General features: G+C 52.5%; 1 protein-coding gene across 1 annotated transcript in view; it reads right to left on the bottom strand.

Annotated features, from left to right (window-relative positions):
* Positions 1-209: 209 nt before the first annotated feature.
* Positions 210-20,722, bottom strand: part of ITPKB (inositol-trisphosphate 3-kinase B) — a 68,709-nt gene continuing 48,196 nt past the window's right edge. Inside the window, exons 4-9 of the mRNA XM_009648153.2 lie at positions 16,121-16,220; positions 15,274-15,487; positions 12,033-12,237; positions 6,568-6,669; positions 4,970-5,041; positions 210-2,293 (exon numbers count right to left, since the gene is read on the bottom strand). Coding sequence (XP_009646448.1) covers positions 2,078-2,293; positions 4,970-5,041; positions 6,568-6,669; positions 12,033-12,237; positions 15,274-15,487; positions 16,121-16,220 — 909 coding nt within the window. The 3' untranslated portion in view covers positions 210-2,077. The remainder of the gene's footprint in view (positions 2,294-4,969; positions 5,042-6,567; positions 6,670-12,032; positions 12,238-15,273; positions 15,488-16,120; positions 16,221-20,722) is intronic.

The raw sequence follows: 20,722 nt of genomic DNA on the forward strand, positions 1-20,722 counted from the left end.
AAGACATCTGAGAGGAAGCGAGGAATCTGGTTTATAAACAGGCTTAAAAAATAATATACATATATAAGAGCAGCTTGAAGCTAAAGTACAGCGATAACTGGTACATACCTATGCGTATCTGTTCACACCCTTTCTCCAAAGCTGGAAAAGGGATGGTTTAAAAACTAAAAACACAGTTTAAAAAAAAAAAAAAAAAGAGATTCCATGCATTAAGTTTTAGTGTTTTGTGCAATTAAAATGGGATGAAAATAAATATAACTTAAAAAAACCCCAACCTTTTCCATGACACTAATGGAACAGAGGCAAGTCTATAAGGCACTTCCACATGGGCTATTCTAGAAAGCCTGGCAAAGAGCTAAAACAGTGCAACCATTTACAATGGCATCAGATGAGCTAAAGACATCTGTCTGGTGAGATATGAGCTGAGAAAAACCTTAGGAGACTTCAATCCTCGGGAAGGAGGCTGGGACATGGCTGCAGACGGCTCAATGGCCAACTCCTCCTCCTTATTGCTGCCAGGAGAAGACCTCCCCCACTGAGGATGCTGGACCCACCGACCGCTGGCAGAAGGGCTCTGGAGCACCACTTCCAGGAGCGAGATGAGACGGTGGGTTTGGGGATGGAGCAGGCGAGGGATTTGCAGCTGTGGAGCTCCTGCACCACCTCCAGTGCTGCACGCTCCTTCTGTCCTCAACGCGAGGGACTCCCCAGCTTGCCCTGCAGCCTCTCCTCCCCGCCGTCCTCTCGATCGCTGACCTTTAGTGAGCCAAAGCCGCTTGGTTCAAATGTTCCAGGAAGTTAAAAAATAGCCTCCGCCCCAAATAGGGAACTGGGTGTTTTCGCAGGAGCGGAGACGCCGTACGCACAGCTCGAGCAGACTGGGAAGCCAACGCTGAAGGGCAGCGCCGGAGTCAGCCAGCTCTGCGGAAAAAAAGGGAAGGCACAGGCATGCCTGACCCCAACTCTGCTTCACGAAAGACAACTACCCTGGCCACCTCAAGAGCTGCTTTGCTGCTGTAACCCTTCGCCAACCGCTGACAAAAATTACAGAGGTGCTGGAGGCAGGAGGGTCACCCTGGGCCAGGCGCTCTCGGCAGCACTACCCCTACACGCATGCTCAGCTGCTGCCAAAAAAGACCGATCAACCTGGATGGCTACTTTAAGTCTCATAGTAGTCCCTTATAAGCTATTTTTCTCTCCTTCAGCCCTGCCCAAAGTCTTTATTCCCCATGGAGGGTTGGAGACCCCAGTGAAGGAGGGCTGGAAGCAGCTCCCAGCAGGGGAGCTGGGTCTCTGGAGAGGAGCTCAAAGTGTTACCCACCACACCAGCATACCAAGCACAGGGCACATGGGTGGGAAGCGCCTGGCCATGGTAAATACTGGTGCCCGACCACATGGCCCTGCAGCAGGAGGGAAACCCTCCAGAGCCACCTGAAAATGACTGAGCAACCTCTACAGGATGTCTTCAACACAAAAGAAAAACCCAAATCTGCCCTTCTAGCATCTCTTCAGGACTCAGCCCAGCCAGGTCCCTTGGCTGAAAGGTGCTGGCAAAGACAAGTAAAGGGCTCCCACCCCAGTATCCTTCGCTGTCTCCAAGCTTTGCTCATGCACTCTGGCTGCCAGAGGGTCCTGGGCACGGCCACTGAGTGTTTTCAGGATGAAGCTGCTGACCCCAGCAGAGGGAGGGGTTCTTTCCTCTGCCAGCCCTCTTAAAGGCTCTCCTAAAAATTAGGCTGCACAAGAGACAAAAAGCGCGATAGGCAAAGCACGCGCTTACCTAAGCAACCCCTCCAGGCTGCTCCCAGCCAACACAGCCGTGTGCTCCCACCAACTCAGCGAAGCCAAGGTTTCAAGTTCAGCTTTTGTTCTGGCAGGTTAGCTCTCTATTTACATGGAGAGGAAAAAAAAAAAACCCAACCCAAGACAACCTAAAAAACCACAACAAAAACACATTAAATAGGGAGAGTAGAGCTTTCAAATGGGAAGGGCGAGGGCTGGAAAGTGTCTTGTAGTGCAGTTCAGAAGAGTCAGTCGGGGGCAGGTTGGGGGTAGTGGCAGAGTCGGACGCACGGCTTTAATGCAAGTCTTCGCTCTGGGACAACTCTGTCAGGATCTGAATGAGGTTGTCCAGCCCCCAGAGGTAGCCGTCCTCTCTGTTCCCTTCCACCCAGGGCACATTGTGCTGGAGAACTTGTCCCTCCGGCAGCGGGGTGGTTTTCCCAAAGTCAATCATCCAGACTTTGGCCTGGTCCTTCTTGTCATGAATGAAGAGGAGGGAGCTCCCGATTACCTGCGGACAGGAGAGATCAGTTAGTGGTGCTCCTACTCCTCGTTCTCAGCCAGCTTTGGGGCCTTCAGGTGCCTTATCTCAGGCTGCATTTGCAAGAGATGACGCTGAGATTTTGCATGAGCAAAAGCAAGCTCTGCGTGTTGCTGGCTGTGTTTGCACATGCAAATCAGGTATTCAGACAAGCCGATTTACTCATACAAATCCCAGCTCTTGGCAGCAGGAGAGGATCAGAAAAAACATGGGCATGAAAGAAAGAGATGTCATTTTGGAAACTGAGTCAAGGTCCCCAGGGAAGGAATGAGGTGAATCGTCTCAGCCTTCAGATGGCAACTTTTTTCCAAGGCTGGTTCTTTGTGACCGGATTGTGCTATTCACACTCACCAGCCCTGGAGACATCACCACAGGGATGGGTATGCTCCGTGTACAAGTTACTTGCGGTGTGCTGTCTCCTGCCTGAAACACCATCCAACTGCACACAGATTTCCCCTAGAATATCCTCCTGGCTTTCACAGCGCTCTGGAGATGCAAGTTACAGAGGTGCACGTACATGAATTTCCTTTTCCATGAGTTCACTTGGCTGCATCTGCTCTCTCATATTCTGATCAGCCTTTGGGAAAATCCTGCAGCAAGTATTGGCCTGGGCAAGCCTGGGGAAGCCCAGAGGCGCATTTCGGAAGGTGAAGCACATGGCCTCTGACAGCAGAAGCCTCAAGGCCTGTCGTGGCAGGATGAGACCCCATGAGCCCAATGCTCACCACCCATGGAGTAGAGAACGATGCTCGGCAGACGGGTACCTCCAGCTCAGCCCCCTGGCCCACCCTGGCTTGCAGAACACATATCAGTGTCAGGCCATTCACCACCGTGCTTTTCCGCTGAATCTGCTCCTCCAGTCAGAAGATTTTAGCAGGTGGCACTACAGAAAAGCACCAGCGGGCACGCTTCAGAGCTGTCCCAAATGAAGATTACTTTCCAAGTTACATCCAATGTGCACAAATTGGTGGATTACGAACTGGCTTGCCCTTGTATCACAAATAGGGACCTCGGTGACCAGAGTGCAATGGCTGTTAGGCAGGACGCAGCGTGCCGAGAGCCAGGAGCACCCCATAAGCTGTGCAGATACATGGAGGAGCGCAGCTCGAAGGGCATCCAGCTGGTGTCAGCCCTCCAAACCAGCAGCACTAAATGTTACTGGGGATTCCCATGTCCATCCTATGAGCAGGGTTTAGTTTGAGGTTTGCCTGTAGACGAGGGTTTTGAACAGGAACCATGTACTGTTTGCAAAAGCTATTATGAATTTACATTTTTGAGGAGACTTCCTCCTCCAGCGCATTGGGAAAACGTCCAAGGTCCTGAGATATGTATTATTTCCCAGGAATTATAATCTTTAGCTCTTCTCCTTCTAAGCTCTTATAGCCTTCTCTTGGCCAGGACAGAGCATTTTAACTTCAAGGAAAAGCCTTTTGCTGATGTTCTTCGCTCACCTGTCCTGGGTAGCCAAATTCTCTTGCAGCTCCGCCTCGGAGCCCTGCCCAGCCAGGGCCCCGCTGCAGGGACACACAGAGCTTGGCTGACCTGCTGCTGCGCTTTGTCTCGAAGTGGGACGGAAAGTCAAAGCTGCTGCTTTTTAATTTTTAAGAAGTGGAAACTCCTTTCAAAACCTCCTTGAAAGGCTGTTTTGTTTCTGTGTTTTCAAACGAAAGCCTGGCACTTGGTTTCAGGGAGCATTTTGTTTCCTGTGTTAAACTGACCTGAAACCCTCGGTTTCAACATGTCCCTTCCAATTGCCCTTACAGGCGCTGCCATCAGGAGGCACGGCCCCATCCACCTCCAGCTCCCAGCAGGACCCTCCGTGTGCGGCCAGGGACAAAGTGGCTCATGCATCTCTGGCTGAGGGACAGTGGGCTCCTGGAGCTGTGGCTCCTGCTCCCTGCAAGTTGAGGGTTCCTAGGAGGCTCTTTTGCCCAGAGACAAGACATGCCAAGGACATGCACTCTTACGTTTTGTTAAGTAGATGCAACAGCAAATACTCTTTGCCAATGCTGAATTGATAAAATTATTTAATTAAACTATGAAGCATTCCAATTCCTGTTGAAACAGCTAAAAAAGGTAGCGCTTCCTCTTTCTTTTCCCACCAGAACTTAATTTTCAATGTAGAAAGTGTTGATTTTGTGGATGCTCATTTCTGGAGGAAAGTCCTTCCAAGGGAAGAGTCCTTACCGTGGTGCCCCAAGCAGCTCAGCAAAAGCAGGTTTGGGATATCTGCAACTTAGGGCTACGTTGAAGCCTTATTTGAGGACAGGGAGCAACTGGCAGCCAAATGATATCTGATGCACATTCAGATAGGCATTTCTCTCCAGAAAACCCCTATACTTTTACAGTAAGGATTTTTCCTAGTCATATAAACCCATAAACAGCCTGGATTTCTCCTAGATCACTTTTAGTCTGTATGAACATTGGTTTTCAGTAGATTTGAACCCATGTCAAATGCATGAACATTGTATCAGTCATCAGCTGTATTTCCACATAAGTATTAGATAACCAGGGGTATGAAAATATGGATATAAGAATAAATTCTAATTGTAGGAATTTACAGCCTCTGACTTCTCTTCTCTCCTTGGACAAGCTGAGATTAAACCGTTTGCATTTCCAGGCAGATTATCTAAACACGGGTATTACCTCATGGCACTTGAAGAACGGGGATGTCTCCAGGGTAGCGCGGATACCCTTCAACCGGTTAAGGTAACTGTTCTGGAATTACAAAAAAAAAAAAAAAAGAAAATACAAACCACCAAGCCGTCAGTGCTGCAGGAAGCCTACATAAAAACTGCTGCACAGGGCAGACAGGAAAGCCACCCCTCCCTGCATCCTCTCCGTGATACCACGTTTGCATGGATTGATGCTGGGGGTGTCCCTCTGCCAACCCTGCACTCAGCATCCTCCCACAGACCTGTCCCTTGGGAGGGTGTCCCCTCTTTTTTGGGATCCACTTATCCTTTCGGCCTCTAACACATCCTGTGAACTCCTGTGGCTTCCAAAAGTGAGAGCATTTGCTTTTGCTGAACTGGTGCTTGCTGCAGGCCTTCCCTGCTGCATCCACGGTGCTCCTGAGCTAATTCAGCAGCCGCTGCTGTGCATGCAACAGCCAGGCTTCTTTTTTTCTCTCACCTGCACCCTTTTTAAGAGGTCAACTCTTCACCTCATCTGTCATTTTACCACTCAGTCAGTCGAGCATCGCGAGACACTTCTGTAACTCCGTATCAGCACCTCTGCAAAGTTTGTACCATGGAAGGGCTTTCACGCTAGCACACAGGTCAAGACCCATGCGCCTGTTCGAGCATCCCTGCAAATTGCTGGAAGGCACTAAACATTCTCAGGGGACCCCTTCGATAATTTGATTTTGAGGTTTAGATAGAAGGACTAAGCACAGGAAGATGCACAGCAGATATCTGGGCACTGTAATAGACTTAAATTTTCACACTTTTGACTGCCTGGGGAGGTGTGGGGGTCTCTGTATTGCAATGGTTTGGCCAAGGAGCCCCATCCAGAGCCAGGGTATGGTGGCGTGAGTGTGCTCCAAGCTCTTTGGGGATAAAATGCAGCCAGGCAACTTCATTTTCAGATCCAGGAATAATCCCTGGGTAACTCTTGTCAAAGCAAACATGCCGGTTTGAAGGAGGCAGTGCCAAGGGCCACTCCAGCTGGAGCCTTGCATTTGCAGGCTTTATATAGTACAGCCTAAAATGGAAGCGCTTTGTCAAATAGGATATTTGACACAGTTGGTGTAAATTGTTTACAGCTACATCTCTTATTCTCCTGGCAACACAGAGAAACTTGGGAAATGCCGCCCGCAGCTTGCCCATGCGAAGGGTGCCTGGGCAGGCAGGGGGATGCCTTGGCCTTCCTGCGAGGGTGGGAGCCCCTGCCATCGCATGCTGGGGTAAGGAGCAGGCCCAGAGGCTGCCGTCAGCCCCAGGGATAAGGGGGCAGAGCACGGCTGTGCCTCCACAGCAGGTTTTGGGGCCAACCCTTGAGCACCCTCAGCAGACTCGGTCTTGTCTCAAGCAGTGCTGCTGCAGCAAACGCATCCCCTCCCATCCCTCCGCTGCTCTCCCCTCACCCCTGCACCAGGATGGCATTTCTCTTTGCCATTTTTCATGCCTTTTTAAGAGCGATTTCTCAGGCCGCAGCCCCTCAGGGCAGAGAGCTAATGAGCAGAGGTCAGACTCCCCAGGAGGAGCCCTCTCCAGGCAGCACCCCCAGCATCCCCCACTCACCAAAACATTGCGGTTTCCTCTGGTGAACTCCCTGAAAGCCTCCGTGACTTGTTCCTTTGTCCGCGTTTTCTTGAAGTCCCGGTTCACAGTGCCATCCTCTTTCTTGAAAAGAAGGGAGAGCGGTGAGCGGGATGGGGAAGAGAGGGAGCCGGGGCAGGACTGGTGTTTCAGCAGCATGCATGTCCCTGAGTAGGATGTGACCAGGCTTTTTGGCAGCTGAAGGACCTGTCTGTGGAGAAGGGGTGAGCAGAGGCAGCAGCTCTCTGCCTTGCACATCCCAGATCACCCCACAGCTTTGCTGCATTGCCCCCTAATGCAAATGGCAAACCTCCACCATCACACGCTTGCCAAGGTCACTGGCAATGTGGACAAGCTACCTCTCACAGACCTGGCGCTCACTGCCAACAGAGGATGGAGACCACCCGTCTCTGGCCACGCTGTGCCCAAATGGCTTCCCATTGCTGCTATGGCTGAGCACAGGCGCTGACACCAGCCTTGGGCTGCACCCCTGCTTGGGGAGGAAAGCAGAGCATGACCATGGTAGGACAAAACTTAGTGTGGACAGAGACAACATCTCAGGAGCAGGCACAAAAACCCCTCTACGCGAAGAGCAGCAAGGAGGTGAACGCAAGGAGCAAGCTCCACGGCCGTCTTGCCTCACTAGTCCTTCGATAGTCCTCAGATAGCAAACCCTCAAAGGCAGCAGCCTGGCACCGAGATGCAGTGAGCAGCCTTGGGCTCTCCTCCGCCTCTTCCACAGAGGTGCATCCATGCTTGGCCCGCAGCAGGGACAGGACAGCCTGGCCCGCTGCAGGGATGGCACACAGCCCTGACCCAGAGGCTCCTGGCCGAACCTCTGGGCAGCTTTGTAGGTCAGTCCCCATTTCCCAGCTCCTGCTGGGGCTCTGATTTTTAGATCAGCACGTTTCATTGTCCGGAGCAGCCGTGGGTCGGGCAGGCAGAGCTTGCTTCCTGGATACAGGAGCTATTTTAAACCACATGTGCTCGTAGCTCCGCTTGCAGAGCTCCATCCCAATGCTCCGGACAGCTCGTTTGCACACAATAGAGCAAAGGGACAGAGGCCAAAAAGACATCCTGTGGACGTAAGGATGAAGAAGCAGAGCAGAGGCTGGGGAAGGAAGAGAGCACAATGAAATCACCTGCCCTGGAGATTTGTGTGCCCTGGCAGGACTTTGAGACCCATCCAGGTAAACGCCCCAGGATGGGGCCATGTGCATCCCCTCGGGCAAAGGGCTGGCCGTGGGCACGGTGGTCAGTCCAGTTTGGGGGAAGGCCAAGTGCCCAGGCTGAAGAGAGCTGGGCGAGGCGAGCCCAGCACCAAACCCACACCTGATGTGCAGTTTGGGATGGATCATACAGCACACTTCCGACTTCCCGCTTGCATTTTGTGCGAGTATTAACAAAGGCGATAGCAAAAGCAACATGTGAAAGGTCTTCGCCTCCAGGAAAAGCTTTGTTTGCATGGGGTACAACTGATGCACCAGGCTTCATACCACCCTGGACCCCACCTGACCACCTCTCACCCCTGCACTGGTGCTGACACAGGGTATAAAAACAAGGCTAACAGCTGGCAGAGCCTGCACCAGCAAAGGCTGGGGACAACCTTCCTGCTGGAGACGTCCCTGCTGTAGCAGCCGTCCTGCTGACGGACCAAGCAGAGCCCAGCTCTCTGCTTTTGGCTGTGTCTCATGAGGCAGCAGGCTGCAGCAGCGCAGGCAGGAGGCCTCGCCGAGGATGCTCTGGTGGCACGTGCACAATATATAGGGGAAGGATGCCACGCCACTATACGTCTGTCACATGAGCCCTGATGTGGCAGCTCAGAAATCGACCCACCCTCTCCCTGGAGGATGACAGATATCAATTTGGAGAAGTGCCACAGCACTAATTTCACGTGTAAAGAGCACAACTTTCCACAAAGCATCCAAGAAAGGAGATGGACTTCTAAGTGCTCCTAAAAATAAATTAAAACCACAGATGGCCTTTCAGATAAGGCAATCTAGGCTTCAGGAAAGCCAAACAGCCTATCCGTAATGCTGCTCCCATAATTACACCCCTCCTGTGGTTTCCTTGCCCAGCCAGACGCTGCTGCCGTGGGGCTGACAACTGCCATGACATTTACAGGTGTCTGAGCCCCGAGGGGGCTGCCTTCCACACAGCAGAAATGTGAGGGGGGCTGATAAGGGCTGTCGCAACCTCCACCCCACCAGCAATTCCAGTTTGTGCTGGCGTCATGGGGGCAGGCTTCGAGTCAGCCAGTTCCTCCTCCGGCACTGTGTCTGGCCTTGGTCGGGGCTCACGAGCCTCCTGTCTTGGGAAAGTCAGGTAAAGGTTTTCAGGGCTGGTTCTGGGACCCCAGAAATGTCCCAGTGCCAGGGAATACTGTCCCACCATGGCCTTGCTGCAGGCAATGGTAAGTGACTCTCAGACCAGAGCAGGAGCTCGGGAGCGAAACTTCTTGCAATGAGCTCCGGTAAGCTTCAAGTGGGTCACCACGGATCACTTGTATTACTTTTAGCAGGGTAATTTTATTAATAGCTACTGTTTCTAAGAGTTTTGAGCTACTCCAGGAAGTTAGACGAGTGCCATTGTCTCCTTTTGCAGAGGAAAGTTTCCATTTTAAAGAACCCCTGCGTCCTTGAGGCCACCTGGGAAGGCAAGAGCTCGGCCAGGAAAGGGTCCCCATCCTCATTCCCAGCCCTGAGCTGCCTGTTCACCTCATCTGCCCGCACTGTCCTGAAGGCTACTGCTGCTGCTCTCCTTACCCTGTGCTCCCTTCCAGCCCCCAGGGCCAAATCCTGCCCTTCCCTTGCACAGCAAGGTGCTCTCCTGCATCAGCCTCTGGCCGCGAGCAAGGGGCAGGGCAGATTCACCCCTGCTCTTCCCAGGGAAGCATCCACAGCAGGAAAGAAAACATGGGTAGACTTGCCATTAAATAATATTTTCCTGAAATTTCCTCTGAGGGCTCAGTAGCAGCTCAGGGCACCAAAGGCGCTTTCCCTAATGCGGAGACTCAACCCCCAAAATAGGGCAAATACAGGGATACGGCACAGCAGGACCAGCTCTACAGCCCTGCTGGAAAAAAAGCCAGCCAGGAACCAGCATGAACTGTTAATGCTTTAGCTTAGGGGAAAATAATCCAGAAGCTGAGGGATTTAAGGAGAATTACAGTAATTAGAGCCTTGATCAAATTAGTCAGCCCCTAGCAGCGGGAGGATTACTCCTGGAGGCCAGCACTTCTCAACATTTTTCAATTAAAGGGCTGCCTCACCTCTTTGAAAAAAATCCACTGCTCACGCCGCACGGCAGCTCACTTATGGTTGGCCAAAAGAGAGGTGCAACACTCACCACTCCTTTATAGCTTTTATTTCCCTCTGCAAAGTTTTTTGGCCTGTGTGGGAATATGAATTTTATTTATTTATTTTTTTACATTTTTCATTTCAAGCGGTTCACATATGACCTGCTTCTGCTATAAAGCCCCCTAAATGTCCCTGGATTGTAGGCTGTGAAGCACCACTGAAGGATATATCATGTTGGACTATAAATAGACAGATATTCCTGAATATAGTAAGAAAGCAGGGAAAAGAAACAGTGCATGGGAGCTTTGGTCCCAACTGACCCCCTCCTTTTTTATATAGCCTCAGTTTTATAATAAGCACCAGCAAAACGACAGCAATGGGAACGAGGGAAAGGGTTGTCCCGAGCCAGAGCAGCTCACAGCGTGCTTGTGGGCACCCGTAGCAGAAAAGGGTCCTTGGGAGAGCTGGGGAGATCAGGGAAGAGCTGCGCAAGCAGGCAAGGGCCCAGACCCAACGTAGGCACCGCAGAAAGCTGCCGTGGAGGAGCATGACGGCAGCATCCCAGGCAGGGGCATGGGACGGGCAGGGGTGCCTCACATCGCTTGCCAGAAAACTCTTGAAGGGGTTCAGCCCAAGGGCTGCTCCTTGAATTTCTGAGAGTGGTCGAGTTAGAGATAAATGCACTGTCCCCTGCTGGCCACGAAAGAGTTGAGTGAAGAAGGTGCCCTCCTCCCTGTGTGGAGCATGCTCTGCTGGGCTTCCCACAGCCCAGGGGCTTTGTCCGGTGCAGCGGGACAGACAAGTCCCTTCCCACCCACCAGAGGTTTGGTATGTGGGTAATCAGAAGCAGCAGCTCTGAGTGACCCACTCCTGCCGATCACCTTTTTAACCCATGGTTTAACATCTGCATTTGTTTGCTGTTTGACCGGTGAGGTGAAGGGGAACACTACCAGGAAAGTCTACAAAATCTGGTGTAAAGGCTTTTTCAGGGAATAGCTTCATTTGTTTTAATTCTATTGTTTTGACATTGCTATCTCCAGTCAGGACAGGTGCGGGAGTTTAAGGCCAGAGACCCAGATGAGCATTTGGGGAGAATCCTGCCCCACTCAGAGAGGAGAAAAACAATCTGTGATCAAGAGAAAGAAACTCCTCCAACCAAAATACATGTAGAAATCGAGCCATCATTTCTGCTAAGAGCAAGCAGCTGCCCTGAGCTACTGCTTGGGCCCCTAGCAGCACCCCAAGCCTGAATTACTGCAGGCACGATTTAACTGAGCTCCCCTTGGCTGCCACACCAACGCCATGCCCCTGGCACGCAATGAAACCCTTAGCTCAAGCATGATATTACCTTTAATTCATGTTGGCTGGCTATCAGGAGTCATATGCCATCGCTGATGTTCACACGAGTCTTCTATCACTAATACAACTGCTCTGCGGTTACAGACCTAACTCTGTTCAAGTGCCATCCCAGACGTCTCTCTTGCCGCAAAGTCTGCTTGCCAGGAGAAAAACTCCTGGGCCGGCTCATCTAATGGGGACACAAAAGCATCCCAGCAGGGGTCTCCAGAAACGTGAGCATCAGCTCTGAGCAAGCGCAGTCAGCAGGTTACACACGCATGCAGGTGGCAACAGAAAGTGCTGCTGTTTGTGTTCGCCCCAATTCATAGGGCTCAGCTGCTGAATTTTTCCAGACAGGGATGCAAATACAGCCTCCTCACCGACTGCAGCTAAACTCACAGCTCCAACCACAGATCGGCACACGTTCAAGCTGGGATTTGGATTAATGGCTCAGCCTAGCCAGCACAGCAGTATCAAAAGCAAACAACTAATTTGAGTCTTCAAGCAGGAGGACGGCACTTTGCATTTTGCAGTCAGGAAAATCAACCAAGTGGCTGATTTAATGAGATTATGGCTAAAACTGTCTTCTTGCATTGATGCCCTGAGCTCAGCTGCGCTCTCAGAAGAGCAGCGCTGCCCCGGGCCAGGTGCCTGACAAGGGTGACTTGGCTACCGGGACCAGGGATGTCCTGATGTGACATGGTCTCACCACCAGCCTGCTGTGTGTGTGCGTGCCTCTGCAAGTGAGTTTGGTTACTGAATGCTCCCAGCAGCCGTTGCCCCCGCTCTGCACACCTGGAGCAGCCTCACCTTTATCCCCTCGATCCTGAAGCCCAGCGTAGCGGTTGAGCTGATGGTCTCCCTCCACTGCATGTAGCGAGGCTTGGTTACTGCCCGCAGCACATTCTCCTCCTCAGTGGGGGCATCAGGGTCCACCTCAATCATCTTCTGGTACATGTCCTTCCTCAGGCTCGGCTTCTTCCGGGCCTTTATCAGCTCCTCCTCCAAGTATGTCCTGCAAGGAGTGATAGGGGGAACATTAGCAGGTCCATAGGTTCACCACACAAGGTGCCACATATCTACAGACAGCCCTTGCCCCAGAAATCAGGCTTATCCAGAATAGCTGATCCCTGCAGAGTAGGGCAGCATGGGAAATAATGGAGCACACCTTGTTGCAGGTAAATTGAGCCTGATTTAATTAGAACCTCATCATCAATACCTGATATCTTTTCAGTTCATTAAGGAACCACAACCAGCCTGGCAATAATGAGGGAGGTTATTTCTCACAGGTACTCATTGGCAGTCTCCTGCAGCCACCCCTTGGTCCTGGGGGGCCCATCCCCCAGTGTTCAGCAAGCCTGAGCAGCAGCTTAGTGGCTGTCACAAACTATAAGCGTGGCTTTCAAGATGTGCCCAGGAAACTGCCCACATGCTCTGGGACCCAGCTGAGTTGAAGGCAAGAGGGAGGTTGCTGCAACCCAGCCCTTGGTGTTAGTGCTGCTCCCTCCGAGGTCTGGCCAATGTGGGTGGCTGCTGCCAAAGCTGCTCCTGTGCCTCTCCTGTGCTCTCCCATCCCCTCACCCTGTGTGCTGCGAAGGCTGGGCCTCGCTGGCTGCTAAACAGGGTGTTTGCACACAGAGCTGTTTTGCTGCTGCTGATTTTGCCTGATATGGGTCTGTTTTAAGCGGACTGTCTAGCAAAAGCTTCCTGAACAGGACAGCAGAGGAAGGGATGCAGCCTTGGCTAGGTGCTTACCATCATCCCCAGGACCACGGGGTGCAGCCAGCACAGGCGAAGGAGGATGGAGGGAGCAGAGAAGTGTGCAGAGACCTTGGTTTATGCATCCTTCAGAGGAGCACCACTCTGTGCCAGAGCACACTGGTGGGGAACTTCTGCCCTCTGGCATGCAGAAAGCCATCATCCACAAAATACTACCTCCTGCAGCAGTGATAACCCACCACGTAACTCCTCTTGTGGCTCCCAAACCTGCCCCAGCTCAGCCTGGCAAGTGCCCAGGCTCTCTCCAAACAATTCACCATGCCACATGAGATGTCCCAGCAAAACGGGAATGACCCACTCTGTCATCTCCTTCCCCCCCAAATCCAAACTGCTCTACACCTCCCACTAGCCATGCCCAGCTTTGCAGAGGGGCCGTGCCCTCTCCCCATGTCCCCTGTGCCCAAATCCCAGCACTGAGTGTGTTCTTCACCTCCAGAACCAAGGAAAACACACGGGGAAGATGCTAGGCAGACTACTTGGGATGGTGTTCCCGTGTTTCCCACAGGCTTAGCAAGGCAAAGTGGTGTCTTTTGTCAGGGCAGGCATATGATCACCAAGCAGACAACCCCGGGGCATCAGCCCTTTTGAAAAACACTGCAGATAAAAGCGATGAAAGGCTTCAGCTGAGATCACCAAACCCATGATTTTTGGGCAGACAGAATAAAATAGCGGAATAAAGCAGCAGCATGCTCAGAAGTGCTGCTAACACCAGTCAGAAAGCTCGATTTCCTTTTGATGAGAATGACAGATCGTCTCTGTCTGCGGTTCGGTCCCCCCCATCGTTCCAGGCTTGAACCATCACCAAGGCTTAAGAAAGACAAAGTTTCCTTTAGGGGTGACCGGTGGAGGCTGCCACATCCCAAAACCAGGTTAGCAGGAAAAAACCAAACCTGTATCTGCCTGGCAGTAAGCTGTTGGCTCAGAGGACAGGTTTAATAACCCTGAGGTTTAGTTTATCTGCTAGAGCCTCTCCTGCCCAGACACAGGGATGCCCTACTCCTCAGTGTTAGCCCAATTCACCCTCCCTCACCAGCTCCTCCTACAGCGCTGTCTTAGATGATGATGCCCGGCACATTTGGCCCCCTTGCCCACTCTGCCCTTTTTAGCTCCAAAAACCCTGGTGCACAAATCACCTGACCCACGATTTGTGTGCAGGAGGCTTTCCTCCTCCCAGGGACTGCCGCAGGAGCACCTGGGCAGCCACCAGAAAACCTGCTGGTCGTGCTGACCTGAGTGGGTCCCGTCTCCCCCCTGCAGCAGCACCGTGTGTGCTAGCTGGGGCTGCGCCGGGGCCCCCCGCCCTTCTCTCCATCCACCCCTCCAGTGGAAAGTATTTCTTGCCTCTTCCCCACAGACAGCCCGACACGCCAGTTTGAGTTTAACATCAGGAGTTCAGGAGGGGAAAAAAAAAAAAGATTCCTCCCTCCCACAGAACCCATCAGCTTTTCCAGCAGCGCAAGCGTCTCCACCGCGTCTGGGCTGCGCCTTAGCCAGGGAGGGGGGTCTCAACCCGCCCTGCCGCCAGCCTGCAGCAGACCCAGGGCCAAGGGGTGGCCCGAGGCCACTCCAAAACTGGCAGCTGCCTGGTGTCACCAGCCCTGCTTACATTTGCTCTGGGGCACCCTCGTCAGCTGTGGCATTGCTAGCTCAAAAACTGCTGCTGGCCAAGTGGCTGCAGCCTGGGATCTTGGCGTATCTGTAGATGGTTCTCAAGGAGGATGCGGGTAATGTTGCTCATCTGTTAGGAAACGTTTCAAGAACTTTGCATGAAAGGCACTAAACTACTTAGCACACACATTTTATCCCTCAAGTGTGCATGGGAGCAAAGGGTGAGCAGAAGGAAACTTTCTCACTCACTGAAGCTCTTGCCATTCAAGTGTCTTTATTTCACCCCCCGGCACCCTGGGCGGGATCTCCAGCACCTTTTGCTCCCTGCCCCTTCGCTGTGTCCTCCTGTGGCAGAGAGACGCAGGTTGCCACCCTCCTAAAAACTACTGTGCCACTCTGGTGTACCCAAACCCTAAGAGTGCTGTACCCTGCACTGCACCAAGCCACTTTCTCAGCACACAGGACAGTAAACAAGAGCCTGGTGTGTCCTTCCCATAACCAGGCTTCCCCATGGCTTCTATCCTCATGCTGATGGCTTAGCTTTTCCTGAAGGCAGTTGAGCCTGGTGTTCTCACTTGTGTGTTTCAGAGGATTTTACCCAGGAGATGCGTTTGCTTTGAGTATCTCATCTTAAAACTCAAACAATGTCCCCAGAGCCACTCACCTGACCCCCATTTTGCAGTCCATAACGCAGGGGGAGTCAAATTCAGCCAGCAGATCTTCCATCTGGTTGTATCGCTCCCCATCCTTCACAACGTCGCCATGGTAGGCAGGAACATAGGGCTTCAGGACATCGTTCATCAGGCGATCGAGGCAGCGCTGCTCTGATTCACAGTGCTTCTTCAGTATCCTGCCATTGGCCGCTGCCTTGAAACTACCTGAGGGTGACAAGGGACAACGTGGCACTTGCTTTGGATGGGGGATGACACTGTGCCTTCCCAAAACAAGAAGGGCAGCACAACACCTTGGAAGCACCTCCATTTACACCTGCACCCAAGAGTCCCCTGCAGGCTGGGACTTACAAGCTCGGGCTGCCAGATTCACACGTAGTGTCAGAGGTTTATGACCAGCAATGTCACACCTGAAACAGGGCAGAGACCTGCCCTGCAGTGCCCAGCATGCTTGCTTCACAGCCTCTGGGTACTTCATGGTAAGTTCACCCCCTTGTCTCTAGGCTCAGGCATGGGGCATCTTTGTGCCGGGCAGTATCACCCGCTTTGCTGTGGATCAGCAAGAGGGCTTGGGTCTCACCCTAAGGACTCTGCTTTCTGCTGCTTGAGAAAAAAGCGGCAGGAATACCCGCTGACCCTGGGAGACTGAAAGCATGGAGCACTGCACCTTCACGTCACCCTCCCCAGCATTTAGGAAAGTCACTCTCCTGGGCTAGAGATGTGGGAGCTGAAATCTGTGACATTCATGCATCAGTCAGCAGCAATTCTGGCCAACAAAGCCCATTAACCTGAGATAACGAAGAGCCTTTCCACCGCTCTGGCCCTCCCCATGCTCCGTACCTGCGTGTCCCGCTAGCTGGATCCAAGGGTACTTCTTCTTGAAAGACATCACAAATGGGGACCAGTGCACCATATTCTTGATCTTCCGCCATGATTTGCTCTAAGGGAAAAAAAAAATCATGAAAGTTAATGCAACGTTTCAAGCTTTTACTTTCTGTAGTCACTTCAGGCAGCATGCAGCTGTTTTGGACAGGGGAGGAGGCACCGGAGCCAGCGCAGAATGGAAGCAAACAGAAAATCTGCACTTTTCCCATTGCCCTTTGCCAAGCCGGAGCCGCTGGGCCTCGACTCTGCATTGAAAAATCACGAGTAACTTCGCTAAAGTGGATGGCGCTACAGTGTTGTTCCAGTTGGCCGGTCCTGCCGCAGGGGGCCCAGCCACCCGCGTTACCTCGTCTCCACTCCCCGCATGCCTCCGCGGAAGCAGCAGCGACATTAACCCATCCTTGGGTACCGCATTAGATCAGGGCAGACGGAGTGGGGAAGGGAGCCCAGGCTTTCCACCCGGCCACAAAACTCAGCTCCAGCTCCAGCGGGGAAGAAGAGAGGCTCGCCCGAGCGCGCATAGCTCGGCACCCGGCTTTTGTTCCCCACTGAAAGGCAGCTGCTTTGTCCATTAAGCTGGCAGCCCGCGCGTGGCTGTCCCGCCTGCTTTGGCCCATCCGTAACTACATTTTAGAGAACAATTCCCTTCTGACATGTTGTGTTTCTCACCAGATAGACTGCACAAAATTATTTACATGACTGTAACAAGGGCTGCATCGGACATACGAAAGCCTCCTTCAACGGCTCTTTCCTGAGAGAGTTTTTCCCTGGATTGTTCTGGGGAACATGCTGCCAGTAAGAGGCAGGGAGACAACCTCTTATCTCGGCCCCAGAAGGCGATGTGCAAACAAATCAGGCAAACAATATACAACGGCGACAATGGGAAAATGCCTTCTTGCAGGAGCTGGGACAAACAGACGGTGTAGTCCTGGCTGCTCTGAGCTTCTGGGTTCAGCCGGAAGCCCACAGATAAATTATCCTCATTTGCTCCACTCTGAAGGCATGGGAGGGAGCCTTCCAGAAAGCCCAAGTAATCTCTTCCTCGTGTTTGGAGAACCAGCCCTTGTTCCAGTAACACTTCGCAGACAAGCGGGGAAGAGCCAGCAGCCCCAACTTGCAGTTTGGATGCTCGTCGGGGGTGAACTCACGGCACAGGAATCCGTGCTGGGAACTGCTGACATGTTTAAATGGCGAGGAAGAAGCCAGACAAAGATGTTAGTGTCTAAAGCATGGAAATTATATCGGGTTACCCCGCGCTGTGCACCAGCCCTGCTGGGGAGCGGGGACGCGTTGCATGGAGACGCAGGGGCTGCCCGGATGGTGGGGAGTGGGGGTGGGAGATGGGAAGAAGAAAGGTCCTTCCCCACCTCCCAGGCTGGGAGGTGCAGGGTGGCCCTTCCCTGGATGACTGCCCGTGCGCCCTGGCACCCGTACAGCAGCGCAGGAGTTTGGCAAGCAGCTGCCCAAGCGCGGGGTAACACCGGGCATCCCCTTCGCCCAGGCTCCTCTGCGCCACGGGTTTGCTCTGCCGCCGGGCTTGCTTGCTTTGGCAGGAGGGGTCGGGCAGTTCCCTACCTGACATGAGGATGAATGTTTTTATTTCCAAACGGAGTGCCAGAACTTGTGCGCTTTAGCTGTTCTTTGTTCTCCTTTTGGCAGAGAGCGGGAGGGAAGGGGGGGGGGTGTCCCCTCCTTTTGTTTTTAAAATAGTAACATCAAGTCCTGGCTGATGTCATGAAAAAAAGGGGGAAGAAGAAGTCTCCGAGGGAGTTTGGACTCCAGATGAGCGTGACCCACCTCCTCCAAAACAAGGAAAAGGAGTCCTACCTCCACCACCCAGCATCGTAAGTCACTCAGTCCCAGGAAACACGCCAAGGCAACACGCCTTCCCGAGCCAAGATTTTGTTTTTTCGTTGGTTAGAGCTTTATAGCTAAAACCTTGAGGTACTTCAAAGTGCAGGCAGAATGTAGGCAAGTGGTACCCAAAGCAGGGCAAGCCACCCTGGCTCCCCCCGGCCAGGGCTTTCCCAGGAGCCATGCGCTCAACTCGGGCACGGCTCCCAGCGCAGGGTAATGGCCCCCCAGTCCCCTGGAGAAACAAAAACCACCACCACAACCTTTCTGCTGAGCTGAGCAAGACAGAGAGCCGGCCACTGAGCACACCCAAGGCATTTCCAACCCAGGTTTTAAGGACATGTTTGGCACATGTTTTATGGAGACTCTTGAGGCTGCTTCATCCATCTCAAGTCACTCCTGAGTTCCTGGAAACAGGCTGCAAGTTGTCGCTGCCACAGGGGTCATCGGCAATTCTGCTTCATGCAGTCTGTTCCCCCCAGCATCGCAGGGGCAATCATGTGGGCATTGCCGGAGAAAGCAGGAGCCGTTGGATTTCTGTTTTATGCCACCTCCCAGCATTATGAGAGAAAGTTCACTTCATCAAAAGGAAGCTCTCCCATGCCCTCAGCCCATCACAGGTTACTGCCCAGCGTAACACAGCTTGTTTTGCAGAGCAGCCTGCTGGGACCAATTTTTTTTTTTTTTGGGGGGGGGGAGTGTATGTATCTATACAAAATGTCCGGTCGCTCTGTTGTGGGAGTGCTTGAAAGATGGTGAGTTTTGCAAGGGGCAGCAGCTCCCCTAGTAAACCAGCAGCTGAAGGACTTCATCAACCCAAAACCTTCTATGAATCTATGATGTCTGTCTGCTCTCCAGAGCTGCCCACCCGCTGCAGAGGAGAGACGGAGGCTGGACCATGGAGGAACAAGACTGGTCAATGCCCTCAGTGATCCTACCACCCCCTTTGCCTGAAGATAAATTCTCCCCAGGTAAGGAGTTGCGCTAAAAGTTCACCCTTCGCACTTTCCAAAAAAAGATGTTACGTGGCTGTGAACCAGCAGCGGGGTCCTTCACAGCCGCTGAGGACGGCTGAGAGCTTCCAGCTAGAGGGTCTGCATTTATTCGAATGCCAGTGTGGGTTCAGATGGAGGTGAACACCTCAAAGCCTACAGCTTGGGATCCCGGTCGTGCCAACCCCTGTGTCGGGCTTGTGCAGCTGGCCATGGGAAATCAGAGCCACAAAGTTCACACCACTCCAGCTTGACCTGGTCGGTGGCCACGTGCAGGGAAAGGCCCCCTGTGCTCGGCGGGCTGCTGCCTCCCGCCCTGCCCTGCATTAGTGATACACAAAGGGAGCATTAAAGCTATTTACAGTAAAGACCTGGCCTGTCGGGAACCGTAAGGGCATCACCTCCAGGCTCTTCTGTAACTTCCAGTTTATATTTCAAGGAGTGATTTGCGCATAGGTCCAGGAGCACAGGCGCAGCTATACGTACATAGAGGAGTTACCTGCAATAACCACCCTGACTCAGACTAAAGGATTTCTCACCATGCTGGCAAAAATAGCTTTGCAGGTGGCGTTACCGAGTGGTGCCGGTGAAGGGCAGATACGTGCTCTTCTCCTTTGCCTGCAAGGAAGCGAGCACACAGGTGACCACGCCGAAAGCTGAGCACGCTTCCAACGCTTTTGCATGCTCAAAGCCTGTGCCTGCTTGTGACTCCTTGCTCTCCCCAAATCCAGCTCTCTCCCTTCCCAGAAAACTCACGAAGCCGTGTTGACCGGCTGCGCTCTTGCACACACAGCAACGGCGTGTAGCCTGTATAAGCAGGGAACGTGCACGAGGTGTCCAATGCAATTCAACACTTTTTATTTAAAAACTGTTTCAGCATCAGCAGATGCCAACTGATTAAGTGTTAGGTAGCAAATTAGTGACTCTGAAAATATATTTAGCGCGGAGCGGCACTGTTTTCCCTAATTGTCTGCCACATGGAAATGAAGCTGAGCAACTGTCAGAACCAGCTCTAGAATTGAACTTTTAGGGGTTTCTGCAGCACTCTGCCCTCTTACAGCTGCTCGCTAGCTTGCTTTCGCTCTCTGCGGAGCACGGTGCCCCAGACTCGGGGGTGGGATGTGGGCCAGAGGAGTTAAGCCCTCCCAGCAAGCACCCACAATTGGTCAGTGGGAAAGGAGTGCTGGGAAAACAATTTTATCTGCTGCATGTTTAACTTTACTTATCTGAAGCTTAAAGCAAACTCTAGGCTTTCCCCATCTGTCAATAGAGCTTCATATGGAAAGAACAACATCGGAGAATTTAGTGCCAACCCAGAAGGTCAGAGGATATACTGTGTTTAATTAGATCAAACAAAAAGTGACTGATGAGCTCAGTGCTCGCTGTACATTTTCCCTATAGCATATGGCATTCCTTTAATGTCTGCTTGGAGGAGACGTGCCTTTCTGGGACTGCCTGTCGCCTCCCTTTCCCAGCACAGGCGCTGGTGGAATTTGACTGGTGTTACTCCCCATGCACGGAGCCAGCAGGGTGCTCTTCCCTTTCCATGTGTTGAGCCAGCGAGATAGGCAGTAACTGATTTAATTTGCTGAAATTATGGTTTCCTATGGTTTTACGGGACCAAACGTTCCTGGAAATAGTGGGAGCTGGACCTGTATTTCAGTGCTTTTTATCAACTAGAGCATGCACTGTTTGCGGCAAGATTACGCAG

The sequence above is a fragment of the Egretta garzetta genome, unplaced genomic scaffold, assembly GCF_000687185.1.
Source record: "Egretta garzetta isolate BGI_Z169 unplaced genomic scaffold, ASM68718v1 scaffold11, whole genome shotgun sequence".
NCBI lineage: Eukaryota > Metazoa > Chordata > Aves > Pelecaniformes > Ardeidae > Egretta > Egretta garzetta.